Genomic DNA, 27,003 nt, shown 5'->3' with positions numbered 1-27,003 from the left:
GTAAACGAAGCGCTGTCCGAGTACCGAGTCACCACCTTCTCAGGTGAGTGCATAGTTACTTTCAGCTTACACATAGATATGAAGTATTTTATATAAATTACGTGTTGTGTGTGCATATTATCTGTATACTTGCTATCTATGCTGGATGAACGTTTTATACATGTTTTCAATGATTTAAACTGTATATGTATTTTATATCTACAAAATGTGTTGGGTAAAACATGGGTAGATGTATTAGTTGTTGTGTGATAAAATGAAATAATGAGATGCCTCGTTATAGATGTTCTTGATGATCTAGTCATCTAGCGGAGTATAGATGACGACCACGGACTATTCTAGACAGTCCAGTGGAACACTAACAGGCTCGCAACCTGTAGGTGTTTATTCGAACTTTGTGTTTAACCGAACTGTGTGTTTATTCGAACTGTGTGTTTATTCGAACTGTGTGAACTGTGTGCTCACCAGATATACTCCATCCCAATGATAGTCCTTTGACTAGGTCCCTTGTGTTAGATGTTTTAGGGACGTAATGTGAGGATAACGGGAATGGGTAATTGGGTTGATTGTTTGATGTTTAAAAATAATAATTATATTATTGTGGGTTGAAAACCCTATGTGCTCACCAGGTTTCCCAACCTGACCCACTCAGTTTATTTTTATCACAGGTGTTGATATGAAGTCACAATACACTGAGAGATTTAAAGAGATGTAGATCACTAGTGTAAATAATTGTAAGTTCTGTTTATGCTTATGTTTCTGTATTAACGATGACATCCCAAACGTTTTAAAATGAAATAAATACGTTTCATCGAAAATGTTTTAGTAACGTATTTACCATGTTTTTCTGGGAACAAATTCCACAACATTTTTATAAAATGAAGTACTCTGATTTTTATAAAGCATAAACAAAATCGGTCTTTTCTGGCCGTGAAAATGGGGATGTCACATCCTGGCACACAGTATGTTATTATGTATGGTAGGAAGACCCGGGGGTTAGCCCTAGGCAATATGCATGAAAGACTAGGAGCGGCTCCTGGCACACAGTATGTTATTATGTATGGTAGGGAGACTCGGGGGTTAGCCCTAGGCAATATGCATGAAAGACCAGGGGGCGGCTCCTGGCACACAGTATGTTATTATGGATGATAGGAAGACCCGGGGGTTAGCCCCAAGCAATATGTATGAAAGACCATGGGTGGCTCCTGGCGCATTGTATGCTATTATATATGAAAGACCAGGAGGTGGCTTCTGGCACACTGTATGCTGTTTAGCTAAGTAGAGTAGTATGTACGGTTGTCTTTGTGATACTTGCATAAAAGACCAGGGGGTGGCCCTTGGCACATGTCTGTAAGACCAGGGGTGGCCCTTGGCACTTGTCTGTAAGACCCAGGGAGTGGCCCAGGCTTGACCAGGAAGACCACGCGCGGCCCGTGGCATAATGGCAAGACTATGTTTGGCACATAGCACCTACTTGATTATGGATAAGTCGGTTACGTATGGTACTTGGCTATGAATGGTTTGTATGGTATGTGGTATCTGGGGAACTCACTAAGCTTCGTGCTTACGGTTTTCAGTTTTTGGTTTCAGGTGCTTCCAGTAGCGGATGATGGAGCTCGGGATGATCGCATGGCACACACCATAGATTAGTCAGCCTGGGAATGTTTTACTCTGATAATGAACATGTGTTTTGAAAACTAATACTATGTTTATGTTTTGAAATGATGATTTTACTTTAAGTAATATTTTATTAAAAGAAATTTTTAGTCTTGAATTTTGGGACGTTACATTTGTGGTGCTAAGCTTCCAAGAAGATCAAGAGATGCTTAAGCTACAAACCTAAGAAAAGGGTTATTTTACCCATTATAGTCATTTCAAATTTCTTAGCCATTACTTCAGCGAATTGAGGACTCAACATCTCATCGGTTAATCCAAAAATGATGTCATCAACGTAAAATTGAGCAAGAATGATGTGAGACCCTGAATGCTTGATGAACAAAATGTTGTCAATAGCGTCGCGCTTGTATCCATTCTTCAGAAGATAATTAGCCAGGGTGTCATACCAGGCTCTGGGAGCTTGTTTCAAACCGTAGACAACTTTATCCAGACGGTGCACATGGTCTGGAAAATCTTCACTCTCAAAACCGGGAGGTTGTTTCAGAAAGACTTCCACTTGAAGATCGTCATGCATAAATGCAATCTTGACGTCCATCTGAAAGACTTTGAATTTCTTGAAAGAAGCAAATTCCAGAAACAACCTTATTGCCTCAAGTCTTGCAACAGGGGCAAAAGTTTCATCATAATCCAAGCCTTCCAACTGACAGAATCCATGAGCAACCAATTTTTCTTTTTTTCTTATAACAATCCCATCTTCATCCAACTTGATCCTGAAGACCTAGTGAGTGCCGATAATGGTCTTTCCTTGAGGTCGTGGAACCAGCATCCACGCATAAGGACGTTCAAATTCATTCAACTCATCTTGCATAGTCTTGATAGAGTCAGCGTCCTTGAGAGCATCAGCAACTTTCTTAGGTTCAATCAAGGAGAAAAAATTGACGAACATGCAGAAGTTACTGATGACCCTGCTACGAGTGAGAACTCCTGGGTTGACATCTCCAATGATTTGAGATTGAGGATGATCAAGAATAAGTCTGTGATTAGCATTATCATTTAGTGGCATATTATCTAATATTGATTCTTCATGAGTAAACGAATTACCAAAGACAAGTTAATATCCCAAGAATACTCCTTCATCATCTTTGGCTTCAAATTTTGAACATTGATTCCTCTGATTTAGTATATAGCAGTCACATCCAAAAACATGAAGGTAGGAAATATTAGGTTTTCTCCCTTTCAACAACTCATATGCAGTTTTCCCATGATAGATCATTTTGAGTGTAACAAGTTGTACTGACAACTTTAGCCCAGAAGGATAGTGAAAGAACAGTCTCAACAACCACAGTTTGCCCAACTTCAGTGAGAGTCTGATTTTTTCTCTCAGCAACTCCATTTTGCTGAGGAGTTCTAATAGCTGAGAAATTTTGAGAAATTCCCATATACATACAGAAATCTTCTAAAGTGGAATTTCTGAATTTAGTTCCATGATCACTTCATAGTTGCTTGACTTTTTGATCATAAAGAGCTTCCCATTGCTTGATGAGAGAAATAATCTCATCAGTAACATGGTTTTCTTCCTTAGAAAAATCACCCAGGTGAATCTTGAGAATTCATCCACAATGAGAAGAGTGAACTTCTTCCCAAATCTTGATTTGACTGGAAAAGGTTCTAACAAGTCCATATGAAAGAGATGAAAATGATTGTTTATGGAAGAACAAAACTTTGGCTTGAAGGAGGACTTTGTCTGCTTTCCTTTTTCACAAGCTGAACATAGCTTATCCTTAACAAACTTCATCTTAGGTATTACTCTCATGAGCTGATTTATAGAGATCTTGGTGATGTTTTTGAAGTTCAAATGAGAGAGTCTCTTGTGCCACAACCAGTTTAGATGGGATTGAGTATGAGAGAAGAAGTAGTGTCTAAGAGAGTTGTTAGCGGAAAACATGTTCAAGACATAAGTGTCATATTGTTGATTTGTAGTGAGCATCGAGATGTTCCTTTGATCAATCACATTTCCTTCCTTCTTATTGAAATGGACTTCATAATCAGTGTCGCATAGTTGGCTAATTGAAATGAGGTTGTGTTGGAGGCCTTTAACATAGGACACATTCTTGAACACAAAATATTAACACTTGATGGTGTCATAGCTTTTTGTAGCTCTTTTCCTATTGTCTCCATATGTAATGGTAGGTCCATATTTTCTAACAAAATCATCCAGAGGAACTTGAAGTTGTTAATGTGCCTTGAACACTCGCTATCTAAATACCAAATATGCTTTTTACCCTGAAGTGCTAAGATATACATTTAGTCCACGCTGGCCTATTTTGCAATGGGTCACTTAGAAAAAATATCATAACAATTATCAGGGAGACAGTTTAAAGAGTTTTCCTTTTTAATTTTTTTTTTTTTTGAGCAATGATATTATCAACACGATTAGAACTCACTTCAAAAGTGCAGTTACTGACTTTGTGAGATGAATCTTCGTAACGATAACATACCCTAGTTCCAAACTTCTTTCTTTTAAAGTTTGAACATTGATTACTCTTAACATTTGAGTTGGAGGAATTTTGTTCATTTAAATTGAAAACTCTTTCTTTAGTTCTGTACCAAGGTGAATTGTCGATGGTTACATAGTCAATGCACTCATAGGAGTTATAAGAAACATCAGTGAGAGAAGATGTTGAATGACAGCCGAAGTCAATTTTACTGATGGAACAATTAGGGAACTTGCTAAGAATTTCATTCACGAAGTGACCTTCACCATTGGATATGGAAAATTTTAGCAAGATTTTAGTTGAAGGCAACACATATTCACAGAGATGAGGTTGTTGAGAAGGATCAAGAGCATATAAATAAGACATACATTTAGTATTACCATTTGAGTCAGTGATGCAATGTTTATCAATTAAGGTTTGATTTATGTAACGGGTACTGACAAATCTAGTTTTAAATTCTTTCTCAGGATCATCAGCATTGTAAAAAGTTTGTTCAGTTTTGATCTTTTTAAATAAAGAGACAGCATCATCAATATCACCACCAATAATTTTCTCGCATTGATCAAGAATTTGAGAGTTGATAATCTTAGTTATGTTAAAATCAGAATGTGCCCAATTATTTATGATAAGTTAAATGTTATTGGCATGTTCATCAGATTTTTCTTTTTCACAAAGGATAAATTTGTTAGTCAGCGAGAGACAGGAATTCTCTTTACTCATAAGAGAAAGAGAGTTCTCAGTGGCAAAGAGCTTTTCTTTTAAGTACTTCAATTCATCTTTAAGATAGAATTTTTGTTGATTAGATTTAGAGAGATCGAAACGAAGATAATCAAACATGTCAGCCTTTTCATTAGAAGAATAATTGATATAATTCTTTACCTGAAGGATGAGTCCCAGTCCTATGACTTTGAATCCTTTGTTGCTCGAGAAAGATCAGCGTCAAATGTGGTGTTGTTGTTGTTGGACTCTTCAGTGTGAAGATCATCAAGTCAAGCCATAAGACACTTACCTTTATGGAACTCGTTGTCAGAAAGCCCTTCTTTTTTAAGGTTGTTGTTAATGTAATCATCATCTCTTGAGCAGATGTGCAGTTTTGAATCAATCAATAAACATGATTGGGAAGAGAGTTCCCTATAGCAATCCTTGCCTTCACGTCTAGATTTAAGAGTCTTTTATCTTCCTTGTTGTAGCCAGACACATATTTCTGCTTTAGTCCACCGGAGGGCGCATCCTCACTTGTAGAATGATGCATGGAAGCTATAGGACCCTTATTAATGACATCAAGCATGTCATAGTCCATGATTTCGAGAACATCCATAGCCTTTGATTTCCACATAGAAAAATCATCTTCATCAAACGATGGAATTTTGGAAGGGGCAGAGAATTTTGGATAACATGAGGAAGACATGATAACTTGAATGTATCGAAGAACCTGCTTTGGTACTAGTTGAAGGTTCGCTTGATCGGATACAAACAAGTATAAACACAAGAAAAGATGATATAGAAGAACAGACGAACAAAAGAACAACAATGATCACAAAGATGGTTTTTCACTAAGAAAAATGTTCTCACAAAGAGAACGGGTGCACAAAGCAGTCACAAAGATGGTCATGCCACACATTAGGGTTTAACCCTAATGCAAGACTATATAAAAATACAATAAACGGAATTCCCTTTATTTAAGGTTTGTAATCTAATCTACGTATAGTCTGATCCTGATCACTAAGATTACGGATCGGATATCTATTTCTACAAATACAAAGTTATCTATAATTACAAAGTGTCTGACCGACTAATATACAAAAGTATCGGACTATTATACAAAAGATCACGTTGTCGCTGATACTATGCTGACACTAATGTTGGTGCTTATGTTGGTGCTGACGCTGGTGGACAGCGTGTGAATGATGTTTGATTCATCAGATCATAAGGTGTGACCTTACAGAAAGCTTCATCTTTAAAAGACTGTTTTCTTATACTATATGTAAAATGAAAGGCTAGTAGGTCTTTGTTCTAATATTCTTGCTTAGTAATAGTCCTTTGTTTTTCAAGTCTTTAGTTTGACCTAGAATCCAGTTCCAATCTTTGTAAGGCACAACCAAGTAATAAGTTTCAAATTTCTTTTATATCTATTCTCAAGTTCTATTATGAAAAAATTAAATAATTGGATTTTGCAATGAAATGGATCAATTTTTTATAATTAATATCAACATATGAAGCTTCATACGTTTGAAATACTCAACTTTCTAATAATTTACTTACACTTTGGCTGATAGCAATTAAGCATCAAAGAAAAAGAAATGGAAGAATAGAGAACGCATTATAGGTAGAGCGGTAAATTGAAATCCTTGAAGAAGATGAAGAAGAATTTAAGAATAGGATTTGCAACTTTGATTTCAATTTTGTAACTAGACAAAGAAGACAAGCAGAGAAGAACAAATAACCAAATTCAAGCTCTAGTAGATCCTCGATCAAATGGTAAAAAAAACATAAACATTGATGAGTTAGAGGGTAATTTTAAAGTAAACTTTTTTTGGTACGCCTTGATTGTCGATGTCAATGTTAAATGGCAGTAGAATTATGAAAATAACATTAATTAAAAATTTAGAAGATATTAGGTTAATTGGTTGCATGAATTAGACCTATATTAAAACATTTTTGTATATTTTGTATAAGTTAACGGTTTTAACTTTTCAGTTAACATATATATTGCATTATTTGGTCCTCTTTTAGAACTTCCTTGGATCTTTGTATAAAAATAAATATTGTTTGCATAAATCGGGAATAAAACAAAACTTTGTTGCATAAATATGTAATTAGCCCATAAATAAACTTTAGAAATATATTTTTTTTCTAATGTTTATGTGGAAGCCATGTCAATACCGCATGGACTGGAATTTGCCTCGTGACATTTCATATATACGAGTAACCAAAAAAATTGAGAAGGCTTGTCTAAACGACTAGCTCAATACATTTTGCAAAAGTTCATACAAAATATTGTGAATTCTTTAGAGAATCCTTTTTAAGTTTTAAACAATAAAAACGTAATCTTCAACTCCAGCTTTATACGACATCATTTTAATGAGCCTATCTCTATCCTTGTGACTTCCATCGAATGGAGTCGTGACTCGTGAGCATTTAGCCATTTACGCCTTTACGGAGATAACATATGTCCACGTGTCACGTATCTTCTCTCTTGGACAATCATCCAGGTTAATGGCGCCCATACCTCTCTTGGTGACGGCAACGAAGCTCGCCGGAGTGTTAGTAACTATCACCGTAGCCGCCAACGCCGTCTCCTTCTCCCGTTACAGGAAGAGAAATCTCGCTCCGTTTGACTCTCCTATCGATGAAACCTCCGACACTCTCGCCATCTTCAACGTCAATTGCTCCGACTCCGACGACGGTAAATTATATTTCCGCTCTTCCTGAAACTTCAATTCATATATTAACCATCTGTTGGAGCATTTTTCTGATATGAAGCGAGAAAAGAGGACTAGATTACGGCGCATAGAAAATTAAGTCCGAGACTTGATGCATTCGGTTTTGTAAGCTTCTCTTCAATTTTGACGCATCCTAACTTGATTATGTATCGACGCAGATAGCCTTCACCTTTCAGCTTAAACTTTCGAATCATCTGAACAGTTGATTTTAAGGGGTTTTTTTTGGATGCTTACTCGAATAGTAATTTTGTGACTTCAAAAATAATATGTGTGGATATCTGACATCAAACAATCAGAATTACAGTCGCTATTACTCAAACACTTAAAACGGATTCACAGTAATCAAATAAACACTCAAACGTCCCCTTAAATTCATTTTCATTTGCTCATTTAACATGTTTGTGCCCCCCAATGCCCATTTTAATGGTGTCATCTCATATGAAAGCTAGTACAAATGAACAGAACTTTGATTCCATCATGCTAGAACTTGGAGCTTCTAATGCCTATTTACTGGTTTCCATTGTTGCTTGAATTTTGTGGTATTGGCCTTAATTTGCTGACTAATAACTCTGTGTAGAAGAGGAGGAGAGTTTCTTTTTCGGGCTGGCAACAGCACCAGCTCATGTTGAAGATGGACTCAATGATGCTTGGCTTCAGTTTGCACAAGATGAGGTTGTCAACAAACAAGACCCTACAACAGATACAGATACAGTAATGGCCTCTGCAACTGGTGATGGTGGATCTCAGCAAGCTGCTGGACCTTTAAAGAGGAAGAAGTCTCTCAAGATAGCCATGGAAGCAAAACTTAGAGGGCTCGTGAAGTATATTGAAGATGAAGAATCCACCAGTGAAGAACAACATAATGTAGCTGCATGGCACAATGTTCCAAACCCGTAAGACTTAAAAACCACTTGTGTCAATGAGCTTCCTTTTTATAAGCAGCTAAATTATAAGAGCATATGGTTTGATCTTTTCAGGGAGGAAAGGCTACGGTTTTGGTCTGATCCTGATACTGAACTAAAGTTGGCTAAGGATACTGGTGTTAAGGTCTATCGAATGGGAATAGATTGGACACGAATCATGCCAAAAGAGCCAGTTAATGGACTTAAAGAATCAGTAAGCAGTATAATCAGTCAGTTAATTCATTTTGTTCTATTACATCATGCTTTCAAATGAAAGATGATTGTTTTGTTGCCACAAAAATATGGAAGATCACTTAAAATCGTCTATACTTTTTCACATTTTTCAATCTTGGTTTTTTTTTTCCTGGAACTGAATTGGTCTGTATAAGATTAATTATGCAGCACTGGAACGATACAGATGGATCATTAGCAGAGTGCAATCTTATGGTATGAAGGTTATGTTGACTTTGTTCCACCACTCCCTGCCGCCATGGGCGAGTGATTTGGGAGGATGGAAGTCGGAGAAAACAGTAGAATACTTTATGGACTTTACTAGGTTAATCCTAGTGTTTTATTACAGCATATTTTAGTTTGAAAGTATTAGGTAACAATAAAATAACATGGTAGGGTTTTAAATGTGTTGCAGAGTGGTTGTTGACTGTGTGTTTGAACTTGTTGACTATTGGGTGACATTTAATGAGCCTCATGTGTTCTGTCTTTTGACTTACTGTGCTGGTGCTTGGCCTGGTGGTCATCCTGATATGTTGGAGGCTGCTACTTCTGCTTTACCAACCGGTGTTTTCTATCAATCCATGCATTGGATTGCTGTTGCTCACTCTCAGGCCTATCACTATATCCATGAACAAAGGTATCCCTTCAAATTTAAACAATGACTTTCATTTAGCCCTATGTATTAGTATTTCATCTTATTGATTGCAGTGTATTGTTAAACCCAATTGTGGGAGTTGCACATCATGTCTCTTTCATGCGTCCATATGGCCTCTTCGATGTTGCTGCTGTTTCAATAGCTAATTCTATGAGCCTCTTCCCATTTTTGGATGATATATCTGAAAAGCTCGACTTTATAGGAATAAATTACTATGGTCAGGTAATCTTGATGTTTATATTAAAAAAAAATAAAAAATTGGCTCTACATTCTCTATTTCATTTCTACTTTGTTTACTCATTTCTTTTTTTTTTTTTATCAATTTATCCAACTTATAATGTTTCTATTTTATTTTATCAGGAAGCGGTATCTGGAACTGCATTAAAATTAGTTGAGTCAGATGAATACAGTGAATCTGGACGTGGAGTGTATCCAGATGGCTTATTTCGCGTTCTATTGCATTACCATGAAAGATACAAACATCTCAAAATTCCATTTATTATCACTGAAAATGGTGTATCTGATGAGACAGATTTGATACGCAGACCATATATTTTAGAACATTTACTTGCAGTTTATGGAGCAATGATGATGGTACTTGTCTCAAATCTGTTTATTAAATGCAAGAAATAGCAAAATATACTTCCATTCAATTCATATGTTTACTTGGTTGATGGTAGGGTGTTCGAGTGCTGGGATATTTGTTCTGGACCACTTCAGACAACTGGGAATGGGCTGACGGTTATGGTCCCAAGTTTGGGCTAGTGGCGGTCGATCGCTTCAATGATCTTGCACGGATCCCACGTCCTTCATACCATTTGTTCTCCAAGGCAAGAAACAATATGAGGAGGGCATTTTCGTCTTTTTAACAGACAATAGACTAAGAACGAATCCATGTTCCACCTTTTTCTGTCGGACAAAAAAATTGCAACTTTTGTCCCATTGACATCAATCACAGTCTCAGTCCAATACATGTCAAATCCAGTTCTGTCAAGGGGCCGTGTTGATGTCTTTTTGTTTTGAGTTGTTGGTTTTTGGTGAAAGTAGGTGGCCACTTCAGGTAAGATTACACGGCAAGACCGAGATAAAGCATGGTACGAACTTCAAAAAGCAGCTCGAGAGAAGAAAACAAGACCATTTTACCGTGGCGTAAATAAACATGGGTTCATGTATGCTGGTAAGTGGGGCCCTCTATTTGTTACAAAAATTTGTAATTTTTATCCCACTACTAACATCTATCTAATCTCTAAGTCGAATATACATGTGAAAACACAGTACAAAAGAGTTTAAAAATTTTCTTTATCAATTTTGTGTACTTATCTGATACTTAAAAATTAAAATCGGGACTTTTTGGTATCTTATTGGGTTTAATAATCAAATGTATGTTACAGGAGGACTTGATGAACCACTATTTCGACCATTTATTGAACGCGATTGGCGTTTTGGACACTATGAGATGGAAGGACTACAAGACCCATTAAGCCGTTTTGCAAGATTCATCACTCGACTTATCTCCTTCAGAAGAAAGAAAACTGAAGAAGATGAAGAGATTGAGTACGAACAACTTCTTTTTCAGCCAGCTTAGCCGCATTTTCCTCTATTTCTTTTCATGTATATACGACCAGATTTTCAAACAATGAATTCACTGTCGTAAATGAATTTTCTTATTTCCAATCCTGTAAAAACTAATTGGAGAATACTACATCTACGCTTGATCGTTTATGAATAGAATGCAAAATTACCGGATTTTGCAAAATCAAATATAATGAAATTAATGACGAAAGTGTTAGAAAACTGTTCGATTAGATGCTAACAATTGTTGGAGGAACTTGGCCAGACCTATGGTTGGGGCCGTGTGGAAAAATGTCAAGTTTTGCAAAATCCAAAAAAAAAATCAAGAATCTTATAATAATGTTTAATTAAATTCTAGTCTAGTAAAGGAGCTAGCAATTTGGATATAGAAATACGATTATAGTCGAAAATTGAATGTAAATTTTGTTTAAAATGTTTAAACATTTAATGTGTGTTCAAGTCAAATGGTATATGAGATAATTATGATTGTATACCTTTATAATAAGGGATTATAAAGAATCATATATAGGAAACTAATTTACACATCACAACCCTCTATGGCTCTCTTCTACACAAATATAATATCTTGAGTCTTGATTGTCTAACATTCCCCCCTTAAGTTAAGACTTCTCAATATGTTGACACTGGTGGTTTGGTAAAAACATCAGCAGTCTATACATCAATGGAAATGAACTATACATCGGTGGAAATGAACTGAATGATGAGCTTCCTTGCAACAACGTTTTCTCTAACAAAATGAAAATCCACATGAACATGCTTTGTACGAGCTTGGAAGACAGGGTTTACGGACAAATACGTAGCGCATAGGTTGCCACACCACAAAAAAAGGAGCAGTAATCAAAGAAACACACAGTTCTCACCAAAGAGCTTCGAGTCATGTGATTTTAGCCACCGCTTATGTCTTGTATTCTGCTTCGGTGGATAACCAAGGGACAGTCTTTTGCTTCCTAGCGGACCATGAGACAAGTTTAAACCAAGATAGATAGCATCCCCCCCCCCCCTCCTTTTCCCCCGATGAATCATCGATCATCAGGACACCTAACCCAGTATGCGTCCGGAAAGACAGTGAGATTGGGTGACTGAGCATCAGTATATGCATGCAAGGTAGTAGTCGAGGAACGTTAAATAAGAAGACCAAAATTAGTTACGCGTTGTTGATAATGTAGGATGAGTTTGCGTCAGACTAGTGATTTTCAGTTAGGGGGTTCATGAACTGGCAGACTTTGTTGACTGCATATGTAATACTTGGCCTAGACAAGATGGCATATTGCAATGCATCGATCACCTATCTGTATCGAATTAGATTTTAAAATAATGTATCGTCACCAAGAGCAAGGTTAGTAGACATAGTTATGGGCGCTGTGACGGGTTTGGACTAAGCAAGACCAGCCTTCATAAGAATTTCCAAAATATATTCCTTTTGTGAGAGAAACATGGCTAACCCACGGTAGGTAACATCAATGTAATGTTAAAAAAATTAAGGCCAAAAATTTCGATTTTTATATTAATAAAACCATTGTCCATAACAATATCATAAATCCATAGTGAAATCAGAGTAAATCAAAAAAAACATCCATTGACATCAGAGTCATGTAAATTGCGGAACAATGTGGTGTGAGTGCAGTCATCCCGAGCTTTTTCCCTTCGAACCAGAAGTACCTGAAACATAAACTGAAAACCATAAGCACAAAGCTTAGTGATTTCTCTAAAATACCACATACCATACATATCAAACATATAATGGGCCCCGTCCGGCATCAAGCCCCGCTCGGAACAGATTTGTTAGTCATCAGGCCCCACCCGGTATACATACAAACACATAAACACATGCAAAAATCACAAAGATAAATAGCATACAATATAATCATCAGGTCTCGCCCGGTAAACATATTAGAAAACATACATGCAGAGTCACACAGACAACTAGCATCCTAATCATAATAAACCATGGGCCAACATTGGTGCATTCAACCCGCTAAACACAGTGAGGAAACTCACCTCAAGCTGGTGAATCTTTTGAATAAAATCTCAGTCTGTTGATCCAGAAAATCTTCGCACTAACACCATCAAATAATATTCAATTAATAATTGGATCTCGACCCATAATCAAGAATCTAAATTACTTGTCCAACATCCAGGGTGAAAGACATTTTACCTTTTTCTTTCTTGGCCCAAAACCAAGGCCCAACCCATTTGCTCAAAAGGGCCAAATTCCTAAATGGCATCCCAAGGCCCAAAATGGCCCAACTTCCTAATTAGGCCCAAAAATCATCATGGGCCTAATCCCAAGAAAGCCCATAGTCAAGCAATGGCCCAACAAGGCCCAACCACTAAAAGTCAACCGAAGTCAAATTGCTGAGTACGCTAGGCGTACTCAGACTTATGCTTAGCGTACTCCTTCTGGATCCAGTACGAGCTAGGTACGCCCCGCTTACTCCGCAGACAGCCAATCCAACCCATTAAACACTTAATCGGTTAAGCCATCCTGTCAAACTCTTAGATCTAATCCTAAATGGTGACTTAATACGTAAAGGTGGCAACTTTACTCCCATGCATGTCTTAATAAGACCCAAAACTCAAAGAGAACCATAACAAAGAACCTAATACATACATGGACCAAAATAACTCATAAAGGTTGCATTTTTATAGACAAGGGACCCCAAATGTACTAAGATCTAACATTCATGTGTAACAACGTAATTTTTCAAAACGATTTTTCATTTCTTTAAAACATAATTTCATTCAAAACAAACCATAAAAATCCAATATAACGTAGTTATAATACAAAACATGTCAAATCCCAAGATCAACTAAATCCAAATCCGCCTGTGGGTGTGTGTACGAGTCATGTCAGCGCCTTCCCACGGTCCTCGCTAGTACCTGAAACACATAACACAACAACTGTAAGCATAAATGCTTAGTGAGTTCCCCAATATACCGCTTACACATATACGCCTTTCCAGGCCATGACCTTTCGGTCCATGTGTTTCAGGGGACTTCCGTCCCAACCCGGTAAACCTTCCAGTCCTACCCGTGTCGACCTTCCGGTCCATAACTCTTTGACCTTCCGGTCTACATCATAATGCCTTCCGGCCCATAACATAATGCCTTCCGGCCCATATCAAGCATAACATACATAATGCATACAAAACAGGCAACTAATACCATACAATGCATATATCTTATAGCATACCAAACCTTCCGTTCACACATAGGTACCCTTCCAGGTACAATATAGTGAGAAGACTCACCTGGTATGATGTCTAGTGTCTCACGTGCTCGATATCTCTGAATCTCGCAACAACGACCTAGCCTCGCCTAATCACATCAAGTAATTATTCCAAATCATTAACGACTCTCAAGACTATACTATATTCCTTTCTAAAATTCCACAGAAGGGTAAAAGACCATTTTACCCCTCCTTGACCCAAAATTCACATGTTGACTAAAACCCTAAAAGTCAACAACAAGCAATACGCGGGGCGTACCAGATCCTGTACGTGGGGTGTACCCTTGCATTTCAAAAACGGGGTACACGATTACGCCCAACGTAATGCCCAGTTTCTTTACCCAACACATTCAGGTCTTAATCGGTTAAGACTTGCATCCAAACTTCAGATCTGACTCCTCTAATAGGACTTAATCCATAAAGTTGAAACCTTTAAGCCTTTGCATGGCTGTAAAGGTCACTTTGTGCTCAAAACACCTTTCCTCTTTCCATAATGAGACTATAACTCATGCATGACACAAGATCCACGTCCAAGACTAGATTTTTATGACTCCTCAACACATATTACACTAGAAAAGGTCAGATCTAAGCTTATGGAGACTCTTTGCACATAAAGTCTCCAACTTTGAACCAAAAACCCTAAAAATGGTCCAACAAGCAAAACTTATGAAGAACAAGGAAAGCTTTGAGCTTTTTACCTCAGAAAGGATCTCCAACCATTATAGAACTCGGATCTACACTTGTTCTTCAAGTTCTAGCTCCAACAATGGCTCCTTCTTCTCCTTCTTTACCTTGAAAAGATAACTCCCAGCTCACAAACACACACACAAGCTAAAGCACGAATCTCAGCTCTTCAAGGACTCACTCAAGGGTGTAAGGTGGCTAGGGCAAAGGACTACATGTTCCTTTTATAGTGCAAGGCCAGGAATTAGGGTTTTGCATCTGGGCCGGTTACGCCCGACGTAACCTTGGGTACGCCCAGCGTACCCGGATGAACCCGCGTACAAAATAAGCGCGCAAGTACGCGCGGCGTACACCCCAGTACGCCCAGCGTACTCACCAAATCCACCTTTCAACTTTAAGGGACTAATTTGCCAACTCTCCAAAATAGAAGGGTCATGAAGCTAACCTAGATTTCGGGCTGTTACACCATGGCTTCAGGATTAGATCATAATCTCAAATTTGGCTTAAAAGACCCAAAAATGCACAAATAACACCCTAAGTTGGATCTAGCATAAAGAGCCATCAAGATGAGAGCTTTCTACCTCAAATGGCTTGCTAAGATGAAGATGAATTTGGATTTACAAGCTCAAGCCACTCCAAAGCAACCTCCAAGTGTTCTTCTTCTTCTACTACTTCACCAAAACTCACTTTAAAGCTCAAATCTCACAAATGACAATTAGGGTTTCGATCTTAGGGTATAGAGAGATGAAGGTTCTTCATTAGGAGGTACAAGGGTGTCTTAAGTTGTTTAAATAGGGCACAAACCCTAAAAATTAGGGTTTGCCCCTGCATTACGTACACCCTGCATACTCCCACGTATGCCCCGTGTACGTGAGTGCATCCACGATCCATCAATGAGCTAGTATGCTAAGCGTACTCATAGAGTACGCCTAGCGTACTAGCTAGGAACTAAAATGATAGAAATTTTTACAATAAGGGCTAAAAGAACATACCAAATAATCTCGAATGTTACAATTCTCCCCCACTTGAATTAGACTTCTTCCTCGAATTCTGTTGCCCCAAATAACTTTGGGTAGTGCTCCCTAATATCATCCTCTGAGTCCTACATCCATTCTAAACCCTTGTGGTGCTGCCACTGAACTTTCACCAACTCAACAACCTTGTTCCTCAAGGTTTTCGTCTTTCTGTCAAGAATCGCCACCGGTTTCTCGATATAATTCAGGCGATCATCCACCTGAATATCCTCCAACGGAACCACCGCAGAATCATCCACTAAATATTTCCACAACTGAGAGACGTGAAACATGTTATGGATCTAACTAAGCTCCTTGGGAAGATCCAAAGGATAAGCAACCCGGCCCACCCGGTCCAAAATCCTGAAAGGACCGATGTGCCTGGGGCCTAACTTGCCTCTCTTCCTGGATCGGATGACACCTTTCCAAGGTGTCACCTTCAGGAAAACCATATCCCCAACCTGGAACTCTAGATCTGATCGTCTCTTGTCTGGCATAGCTCTTCTTCCGACTCTGAGCTATCTGGAGTCTACCCTGAACCTACTGAATCAACTCGATAGTCTTAAGTACCACTTCGGTACTCCCCATGACTCGCTGACTGAACTTAGCCAAACATATTGGGGTCCTGCATTTCCTCCCATAGAGCATCTCAAAATGGATGTCGATCAATGTTGGCATGATAACTGTTGTTATACGAAAACTCCACCAAAGGGAGATACGTATCCCAACTCCCACCGAAATCCAATACACACGCCCGAAGCATATCCTCCAAGTTCTGGATAGTCCGCTCGCTCTATCCGTCAGTCTGCAGATGGAAGGTCATGCTGAAATACAGGCCGGTACCCAACTCCTCGTGGAACCTCTTCCAAAATCTGGAAGTAAACCGGGCGTCCCTATCTAACATCACAAAAAGGCACCCTATGTCGTGCCACAACTTCCCTAATGTATATGTCGACCAACTTCTCTGCAGAGATACTCTTCTAAATCTGAATAAAATGCGCGCTTTTGGTCAATCGATCCACAATGACCCAAATAGAATCCACTTTGCGCGTTGTCCGAGGCAACTTCATAATGAAATCTATGGTAATCTCTTCCCTTTTCCAAACGGGAATGTCTAACGGTTGCATCTTGTCGTGAGGCCACTGATGTCCGGCCTTAACTTTCCTGCAAGTCAAGCACCTCTCCACATACCAAGCTACATCACGCTTCATACAAGTCCACCAATAATCAAGACAGAGATCTCTATACATCTTCGTCGCCTCGGGGTGAATGGAGAATCTCGATTTGTGCGCCTCCTCCATCAGAACTTGATGCACACCACCCCAATAAGGAACCCACACCCTCCGATGGAGAGTCAATAACCATCAGCTATCATAATCGAAGGAAGTCACCTGATCCACTATGCATTCACTCTTCCAGTACTCTTCCTTCATAGCCTCAACCTGATCCTCTCGAATCTGCTCCATGAGTAAAGTAATCACTATCATCCTCATACAAATATCCATCATTGGAGCCATAACCGCCTTGCTGCTGAGAGCATCGGTCACCGCATTGGCCTTCCTCGGATGGTAAAGGATCTCACAATCATAAACCTTCACCACATCTAATCACCGGTGCTACCTTATGTTCAGATTTGGTTGATCCATCAAATACCTCAGGCTTGCCACAGTCCACGTAAACGCTACCAAGGATTTGTCATATTGCTTCATATTTTTGTCATTTACAGGGCGTGGACTGTCATGCTAATATTTTTAAAAAAATTAATATTAAAAATTAAAATTTCAAACAAATCATTTTTATAAAACCTAAAACTTCATTAAACTAGAAAATAAAATTAAAACACAACAAAAAACAACATAATATTTAAAATCATAAAACCTAGAAATTTAAGACATAAAACATAGAAATTTAAATAAAGAAAATCTAGATATTATATTTTTTCGCAATCTTAACTTTGGCTTTTAACATCATTTCCTTTTCACGTCCAATAAGTTTGCTAGTGTTTCTTGTTAAGATCGTCATGACACGGTTTTTTTCTTTCTCTTGTGCGACCACCAAGAATTGTTCTAACGTCAACTTCAAGTTGTCCATTTTGGTTGTTAGATGCTCGATATCACCCGAACCATTTTTCGTCGCCTTTCCCTTTCGCTTTGCTTGGTCTCTTCACATGGAACAAGTGGCTCTTGGAACCTCAAGAGACTCTTCTTCATTGATTCAATCCTATCATGCGCATCAGACCATTGGCTATGAGTTGTTTCGGAAGTTTCAGTTCTTTTAGAAGAACCACCCGTGAACGTTTCTGAACTTTCGATATCTTGCCACTTTTTTGAAATCTTCACGACATTTAACATAAGAAGAAATTTGAAAGTTGCCCATTTTTTACTCCGTAAAAATGCTAGAGCTTTTTTCAAAATTGATTCGCCATTTGCACCACTTTGTCATTGTCGTTTCACAGTCGAAAACACTGTATTAAACTTAAGCACAACTTTGTTTACTTTTTCCCCACTTCGATTATATTTGATCGTTTTTCCTATAGTTTCCACGATTCATTTCTGCGAGAAAACACCTAGTAATTTTTCGTAAAAAAAGTGGGCAAGTCTTGGTTTTTTCCGATCTTCGTATCTTCAAAAACATCTATCCAGGCACGAGCCAACGCCGTTTCTTCCTCCATAGTCCATGATTGTGGAGATGTCTTTCCTGTTTACTTTACTTGGGTCGTTGTCGAATCGCTTTCGGCTCCGAATTCGTTTCGAGTACGACTTCGGGTTGTGATTGAGTTTGGAATTGGGTTTGGGTTTGGATTGGCAAGTCGGAAAGATGGTCAAATGGGTTGAAGTCATTTTCCATTTATGATTGGATTTGAGATAAGAAGTTCATTTGAGGTTGGTTTTGGATATGATATGGATAGTAGGTATTGGTATAATGGAAATTAGGAGTTGAATAAATAGGTCGATCACTTTGACTTTGAATGAAAGTAGGTGATGAATGTGAGATTGAGTTTGTGTGTTTTGGTGTCTTTTTTTTGTATTTTTTTAGAGTTCTTAAGTTTGAATGGGAAATTATTTTTCACAAAAATAAGAGTTTTTGAACGAAAAATTGAAGAATGTAATGTGGTATGAAATGTGGTAGTATTTAGATAGGGTTAAAAAAAGTAAAATTTGAAATTTTTGAAAATATAAAGGTAAAAAAAAATTAAAAATGGAGTATCTCAACCTCTCTCTCATCGGCTAATCCCCACCAAGTTTGGCCCCCGAACTCGGCATGCCGAGCTAATTGGTGGGCCAGTGTGTTCACCGAGTCCACATCGCCTTTTGCCAAGACTCCAAAACCACTTCGCTAAGCCTTGCAGCTGCACACATTTTCTAAAAGATACAAGCCATTTGTGCTCTTAAAAACCCACTTGCTACTCCATGATAACACACGTTTCTTGCAAATACATTTTGCCAATATGATCATAATGAGAGGACTATATATGTAATTTTGAATCACTACTGCATCAAAAATTGCTCTTCAGTAAACCTTGATTCTTTAACACAATTTGCTAATATCACCATAACAATTCCTTATAAATCTTCAATAATCATAGTTGATAAAAATTCTTTCGGTAGAATCCTCTTCAAATTAAGATGGATAAAATAATCTAATAGGAGAACATAGTTATTGTTTTGTACATGTTTAGTCCTTATTAATTTTTTTTATAAAATAAGCTCTTGAATTTATTGTTGTTATAAACATTTTGTCTTTATGACCGACTATTCCAGATTAAGTTTTCAGTATACATATTTAGTCCTTAATGTTATTTTTGCAAAATAAGTCGTTGGTTTTATATACATTCAGTCATTATGATAAGTTTTTTCAGGTTTTTGTTCACATGGCATTCTATGTAGGACAATCATTAACGAGATGTTCTCATGCGTGGCTCATCTGGAAAGTCAATGTTAGATCTATATGTTCAAAATTCATTATTGAATGATCTACATCATGTGAAAAAAATACATTATCTATAATGATTTCAAATGTTGGAGATGATGTCCACGTTCATAAATTAATAAAAGTTATTTACATGAGAGTTTATTGGGGATGCAATTTGTTAAGTTATTAGTGATTGATAAATTAATAGAATAATAAAAGTGTGTGACGTGTCTCCTTAGTCCTCGCAATGGAACCCTAATCGTTCTAGGCTTTTAGTATTTTGTGATTCAAGGTCGTTGAGACAGTAAACCTCCTCTCTAACAACTGCAAACTCATTTTCAAAATTAAGGGTCAATTTGAAAAGAACAAAAACCTATTTGCTGAAAAATGATCAAAATCGACAAACCAAGGAATTAAGGAAGACGCTAAACTTTTTTTTCAGGGTGTTATATTATCTTGAAAGTGCAAGTTCGAGTTGGGAGAAAGCAATAATAAAGAATCTCGTTGTCTGCTATGGAGATAGACAAAACAGAAATCAAAGACATCTTCTTCTTGGAGAAAATTAAGACACCAACATTATTTGACCAATATAAGTGGGAGACAAGTCATGTATGAGTGATTATCCCACGTAAGATATCATATGAACAAAATCCAAGGAAAATCGGTCATAAGGATTGTATGTGTACAAAAACCAATGACTTATTTTGCAAAAAAAAAACAAAAAAAAAAAACAAACAATAAGGACTAAATGTATACAAACTGACAAGTTAACCTTGAGTAGTCGCTCATAACCTGCAGTAACCAGTCATAAATATTGCATATGTACAAAACAATAAGTTAAAAGGCTTATTTTACAAGAAAAAAATAAAAAATAAACGAGTACAAAACGATAACTATGTTATCCTATTAGGTTATTTTCCCAATTAAGATGCATCAATTAAGACTTTTTAGGAATCCATTTGAGATTGAAAATTAGAGAAGATACCTTGCAAATCCTTTGTTCTTTAGAAAAATACAAATTAAATATAAAAGAACCATTTTCATACTTCTGAGAATAAAATGACATTTTTGGCTCTTTGATAGGAACACAAAAATTATTAAATATCACATTGTACCGACCATGAAACCATTTTTCTTTTTTCCAACTTCTAACACCTCCATAAGAACGAATTCGATAAACATGTCTTCTTTCAACATTTTTAGCTTTGAAATTTGAATTCATAACAACATTATAAGACTTTTGCTTAGGCACACAACTTTTCTTGACTTTACTCTTCCTCTTCTTTTTCGAAATTCGGGGCTTCAAAACTGAATTTCTAATACGAAAATGTTCATCACACTTTGTAATCTGAGCACCATAAGCTTTTGCTACCCAAACTGTAACGACCCGTTCCCGGTATGATGATTCCTTGGTATTTATTTTGAAGTTTTGTAAAGGGACTCGGCGAGTTCATAGCCTGACTCGCCGAGTAGGGACGGGATTTCGAGCACGTGTTAGCTGGCGACTCGGCGAGTCCATATTCTGGACTCGGCGAGTCTGTCCGTCTGGGAGAAACCCTAAATCCCCGGGTTGCCCACTATTTAAGCCACCTTATAGCCCCCAATCTCGCCTCCTTCACCCTCTAAAGCTGTGAGAAAACCCTAATTCGATCTTGAGTGTTTGTTTTAGTGATCTTGTGTGCATTTGTGAAGGCTTGAAGAAGGAGAAGAAGAAAGGTGCAAGGAGAAGGATTCCAGAGCAGAGATTCAAGGGGAAAACAAGAGCTCTTTGAGCTGGGGAGATACCGGAGCAGCAGCAGTTAGCTTCCAGAGCCATACACTCAACAGCCAGTTCACGAGGTGAGTTTCCTTTCAGTAGGAACGGGTCTAAGGCCACAATGCCGGCCCGTTTAGCTAGCAGTAGTATCCGGATTTCGATCCGATGCAGTAGTTAGTATGTTTGTCGCCTTCATGGCTCAGATAGGATTATGTGTGTTTATGTCAGTGATATGTTTATGCTATGATCAGTCAGCTTCGGACTTCGGTCCGATGTCAGCTTCGGACTTCGGTTCAATGTAGGGGACAAGGTCCCAGTTAGCTTCGGACTTTGGTCTGATGAGAGCTTCGAACTTCGGTACGATGTAGGGGGCAAGGTCCCAGTCAGCTTCGGACTTCGGTCCGATGTCAGCTTGGACTTCGGTCCGATGGAGGGGGCAAGGCCCCAGTCAGTTAGCTTCGGACTTCGGTCCGATGTAGGGGACAAGGTCCCCGTCAGTCAGCTTCGGACTTCGTCCGATGGAGGGGGCAAGGCCCCAGTATGTGCTTGATATGTTATTGTTTGGTATGTGGTAGTTTGGGGGAGCTCACTAAGCTTCGTGCTTACAGTTTCAGTTTTGGTTTCAGGTACTTCCACCAGCAGAGGGAAGAGCTCGGGATGATGGCATCGCACACACCACAGCTTCAGCTTTTATCCTGGGAGTTGATTTAGTTCTTGATTTTTTATATGATATGGATATGATACAGTTCTCCGCACAGTGTTTTATTTTTATTTTGAGATACATCATGTATGGTTTTATGATATGACACTCAGATTAGGGTTTTTGGTTATGTTGAAAAACGAAATTTTTGGGTCGTATTTTTGGGGCGTTTCACAAACATTTTGAATTTGGTACATTTGAACATCTTAAATGATGAGCTTTCTGTAAGACACCATACCTTTAAAAGAATTATTAGAACATGAAGAATCGTCAATTTGAGTTCCCGTAGAGCATCTACTAACACTTTACACTTAACACCTTCACTTTCAAAATTCCAGGAGATTTGCTTTGAGATTCACCATTTGAAACAACAAATTCGGAGTGTAAAACTTCTAAATCACATGAATTTGCTAAAACACAAGACTCCCCCTCAACAAAAGCATCAGGGGTCTTATTTTTCTCAGAAACATGAAGAACATCATGAACACCAAGAATATCTTCATGAATATCTTTATGAAGTTTAAGAACACTTGAATTTTCAGAAACACAAAAATCTTTTCTCATAACATCTTTTTTTTCTTCTCTTTCCATCTCTAATTTTTGTTGTTTATTTTCCAGATACATCTGAACTTTGATAATACGAAATTGTCTTAATAAATTCTCATCAATTTGTAACCAATAATAGCTATATTTACCATACTTATACTTTGTGTGATCATATATCTTCCTATCAACATAGAGATTATACACCCCAATAGCATCTTACAACAGAGATTCACAAGGAACATCCAACGGCTATTCTTTTTGAAGATGAAAATTTGAATATGTAATCTTTAATCCTGGTTGGTGCTCTAATGGAAGTTAAAAACTCTGACACGTCCATTAAATCTTCAACAAGAAATCAGAATTGAAAAGAGAAATTAGATCTAGAGAGATTTCTAGAGAGAGAAACTCATATGAGCACAAATCTCAAAACAAAAGTTGAATATCTTCTTCTACTTCACTTCTCAAACATGAATTAAGAACAAATCTAGAGAAAGAACGTGTAGAGAACAATAACTCTAAACAAAAACTTTGAATCTAGATTGGATTTTGTAAATACAAGAGATATTTCATTTCTACTTTAGAAAACTTACAAAACTTAAAGAACATAATGACATTCATAAACGAAATTCGTCATTTCTAATTGTTTTTTGCAAAATTCGCTTAGATCTACCACTTGTTGGATCCCAATATAAAATGACATGTGTGGAATAGTATTCAGAATCATGAATCAAACTATAAATTGCAAGTAATTTAGTGAAAGTTCCAATATTGATGTAGATCTGGAACATAGGAAGCTTCAGTTAGACAAACTAAGCTAAAGACTATTTATAACGGTTAAATACAACATTCAAAAATATACTAAGTCAACCACTAAGCATAAAATACTTTAGTCTTCAGAAATGCCAACTTCAGTTTCGATATTTTCAACCCAACAAATACATGGCTTGAATCGGTGTTTCAAAGCATGGCATTGAATACGCGCCTTACCATCATAGTGCGGCTTTTGTACCAATCAACAACGAGGATGACGACAATCATAATAATAAGAGGTTCAATATCTTCCTACAAAACACCTCCTATTCGCCGGATCATAAGAAATGTCAAAATCAAATGATTGCATGAGGAAAGAAAAATAATGAATTAAACATTTTAATTGTTGAATATATAGGAGATAAAATAGAAAGGATAATATAGGAGGATATTTTATTTTTCTAATAATAATAATAATAATAATAATAAAAGAAAAATGAGAGAAGAATTAGAAAAACTTTTTCTAAAGAACGATTGGATGGATAGTATTTACTAGCCGCCATGCCATTTGTCAACCCGAAAGACCATTAGTTCAAGCCTCTATCTCTAGTCAAGTCTTTAATCATCGCTTCAAGCCAATACCCTAATCTCCCCTTTATGTTTTCTTTCACGTCTCTCTTCACTTATAACATCATTTTTTTTTTCACTCACGGATATCAGCATTTCATACGTATTTTGATCCAACCACAAAATAAAATAAATTGCCTACAATGGTAAAAACAAGGAAAGTAGTTGCTATCAAACTCATTAAATTCCAACTCTTGGATTAAAGATAAGATATTTAGCCTTTTTCAAGAACCAAATTTACAAAAATATACAACTTAACTTCTAACATAATTTTCAAATATTACATGAAAAGCATCCATCTTCCTTTACGTTGCTTGTAGCCGTGATTCCTGAAACATGAATTCAGCTTAAACGTAAGAAATAGCAACCTACTTTCATCACATCAAAGTCGGATGTTCCATTACACAAATAAACAAAAGTACATTGGTATTTGTTGCATTTTGCCCCATAAGTCGGGGGCATTTGCAGATTATTTTGTTATTTTTTTTATATGAAAATGCATAACAAAGGGAATTATACCATACACCATCAATGAAATCTTGATGCAGCCTCAGATAGTCATGCCTGTATTCAACCACACTCTTTGTTGCCCAAAAATAAACCGCATACTTAAACTCCTTCATGGTTTTAAAAACTTGACCCGTTTGCCACCCGTTGAAATCCCAAGCATCGACCCGATCATTTACTTGAAATTGATTGGGTGATTGAATGATAGGTGGACAAGGTCTCATGGACATCACATCAACCTCTTCTTTTAAAAGCCCATTATTATCTGTTGTTTTCAGTGTCCGATATTCCACCAAGTATTTACCTTTATTTACCGGGCCTAGAATCACTGCAGGGTACCAGGTGGTTAAAAATCCGTTTTCACCGTGTGCTATTTCTACTTTCAGCCCCCGTAAAAGACCTACCATTAATGTTCTTCCACCACCTGTTTGTAATTTTACTTTTTCAGGTCGGGGAGGTTTTTCCAAAAGTTTCGGTCTCTGCATACACTCAAAGTAACCTAATTTAATACTACATTATATATACATGCATTAAAAAGTTACCTCAATCAATGTTAAAAAAAACAATATTGAATGCTAGACTTACCAAGAAAGAAGCAACCCATTTTTCATTGATCAGTTCTTGATGAGGTCTTAACTCGGAATGTAGGAACTCATATTCCTCATTGGTTATCCAAAAGTAGACAGCATACTTCAATCCACCAAGAATTTTTGAAACATGACCTACCCACCATCCATCATTATACCATGCATCCACTTCTTCATGCATCTTAAAACGATCCATTCGATGGATTGTTGGAGGAAGAGGCCTTACATTTGAAGCATCCGCCATTTCCACAAGTGGTTGCATTTCATCATCTGTTTTTAAGGTTTCATATTGCACCAGAATCTTGGTTTCATCTATTGACCCGACCACCATGGCAGCATACCAGGAACCTTGGTACCCTTCTTCATAGCTTCTGACCTCCACTGGTGTACCATTTGGGAAGGGATCAGGTCTTAAACTTCTTGATTTACATACTATCCTCAACTTTGTTCTTTTGTTGGATTGCAAAACCAGATGAGATGACTTTTCCTGTGGTTAATCATCATAGGGTAACATCAATATGTGTATCTATTTGATTGATTGTAACATGTAAGCATAAATAAATAACCTAATTCGTACTTCATAACAGGAAGTTAATCAAGTTATCGACAGCTCAGGTTGCCATTGTTGGCCATGGACTCAAATGTGAAATAGGAAACTTCGGCACATTAAACTCCTCTCGTCTCCTTTCTCTTGTTGAATACCAAAATCCTAATTCTAGGATCGAGAAGGAATAGGATTTCATTCCTTGGATTGGACATACACATGTAAAACATAAATGGAATCTACATAATGAAAATGGTGAACTACAGAGAACAATAATGGTTTGGTGTTATTACCTGTGGTGGATCAAGAGTAGAAGGAAAGGAAGATCTATCACGATAAACCCTAACCCTCGATTTCTCCACCACTACTTCAACCGCACCACCAATCACCACCTTATACATGGAATTCTCCAATACTTCCTTCACTTCACCCCTCCGCCACCCATTCTCGTGAAATGTCTCCACCTCTTCCCCAACAGCGAAGCTACGGTGTGGCTCCGCCTGTGTCACCGGCCTCCTAACTCCGTCAATTACGTTGACGTAATCCCTGATTTTCTTTCTCTTCCGTTTCCCATCCTTACTGTACCGTTCCATATATAAGGTAGTGAACTTCACATGTAGAGTCCCCTCCGGAGACGGAGAGTTCATTGCGGTTGCTGGAAACCAGACTGGAACGTCACCGTCGTCGGTTTTTCTAAGGACCTCGATCTCGTCACCTTTTTTGAAGTCATGGTTGCAGCTGCCGTGAGTAGACATTGATTACCGTGGTGTAAAACCCTAGGAGAGAGAAACCTATAAACCCTAGAGAGAAAATTTAGGAGTAGGAAGTGGAAGGGAGAAAGAAATCAGTCTCCAGCAGTAATGTGATGATGTCCATGGCCGTAAATGGCGACTTGGATGACCGTGTATGCCTCCAGGGGTGAGGTGGCTACGTGGTGTACTGGTGTTGTTTCGTGAATATTTTAAAACGGGTTATTTTCGGTAACTAATGTTTTATAAAATATTATCTTATAGGTCATGAAAATCAGGGTTATAAAATTAATTAATTAAATTTTAAAATTATTAATTAATTATTTTAAATAAGTTATTAGTTAAAGAATATTTTTAGTTATATAAACTTATAATCATTGATTTAAATAAATACATGAAATTATATCATATATATATATATATATATATATTATTTTTTATTCTAAGATTATTAATTTAATGTAAT

The 27,003-nt window shown here is 37.4% G+C and overlaps 2 protein-coding genes and 1 long non-coding RNA gene across 6 annotated transcripts; 2 read left to right on the top strand and 1 right to left on the bottom strand.

Annotated features, from left to right (window-relative positions):
• The first annotated feature begins 122 nt into the window (after nucleotides 1–122).
• LOC145059401 (uncharacterized) lies at nucleotides 123–1,771 on the top strand. The gene is made up of 2 exons (XR_013686761.1): nucleotides 123–731; nucleotides 1,588–1,771. It is a non-coding gene; the product is annotated as an uncharacterized LOC145059401 (long non-coding RNA).
• A 5,428-nt stretch (nucleotides 1,772–7,199) lies between these two features.
• Nucleotides 7,200–11,086, top strand: SFR2 (Glycosyl hydrolase superfamily protein). Of its 4 annotated transcripts, none has more exons than XM_079005650.1 (10): nucleotides 7,201–7,515; nucleotides 8,133–8,445; nucleotides 8,530–8,668; nucleotides 8,844–9,010; nucleotides 9,101–9,322; nucleotides 9,394–9,562; nucleotides 9,701–9,934; nucleotides 10,021–10,170; nucleotides 10,388–10,517; nucleotides 10,732–11,086. In XM_079005650.1, the coding sequence occupies exons 1-10, from the start codon at nucleotides 7,326–7,328 to the stop codon at nucleotides 10,923–10,925; spliced, it is 1,908 nt and encodes a 635-aa protein (XP_078861776.1). In that variant the 5' UTR covers nucleotides 7,201–7,325; the 3' UTR covers nucleotides 10,926–11,086. The 4 variants fall into 4 exon arrangements, with proteins under 4 accessions (XP_078861774.1, XP_078861773.1, XP_078861776.1 ...); XM_079005649.1 differs by having other exon boundaries at nucleotides 7,202–7,515; nucleotides 8,130–8,445; XM_079005648.1 differs by having other exon boundaries at nucleotides 7,200–7,515; nucleotides 9,394–9,934.
• Nucleotides 11,087–24,422: 13,336 nt separating this feature from the next.
• LOC145059400 (protein AGENET DOMAIN (AGD)-CONTAINING P1-like) lies at nucleotides 24,423–26,689 on the bottom strand. Its single transcript, XM_079007250.1, has 4 exons — nucleotides 26,082–26,689; nucleotides 25,243–25,731; nucleotides 24,670–25,136; nucleotides 24,423–24,479 (listed from the first exon to the last, which is right to left on the bottom strand). Exons 1-4 carry the CDS (start codon nucleotides 26,541–26,543, stop codon nucleotides 24,431–24,433), a joined length of 1,467 nt encoding a protein of 488 aa, XP_078863376.1. The 5' UTR covers nucleotides 26,544–26,689; the 3' UTR covers nucleotides 24,423–24,430.
• Between the last annotated feature and the right edge of the window lie 314 nt (nucleotides 26,690–27,003).

The sequence above is a fragment of the Lactuca serriola genome, chromosome 6, assembly GCF_051521515.1.
Source record: "Lactuca serriola cultivar US96UC23 chromosome 6, Lser_US96UC23_V15, whole genome shotgun sequence".
In the NCBI taxonomy this organism is placed as follows: domain Eukaryota; kingdom Viridiplantae; phylum Streptophyta; class Magnoliopsida; order Asterales; family Asteraceae; genus Lactuca; species Lactuca serriola.
The sequence above is the reverse complement of the archived record's forward strand: the minus strand, read 5'-3'. Positions and strand labels throughout refer to the sequence as shown.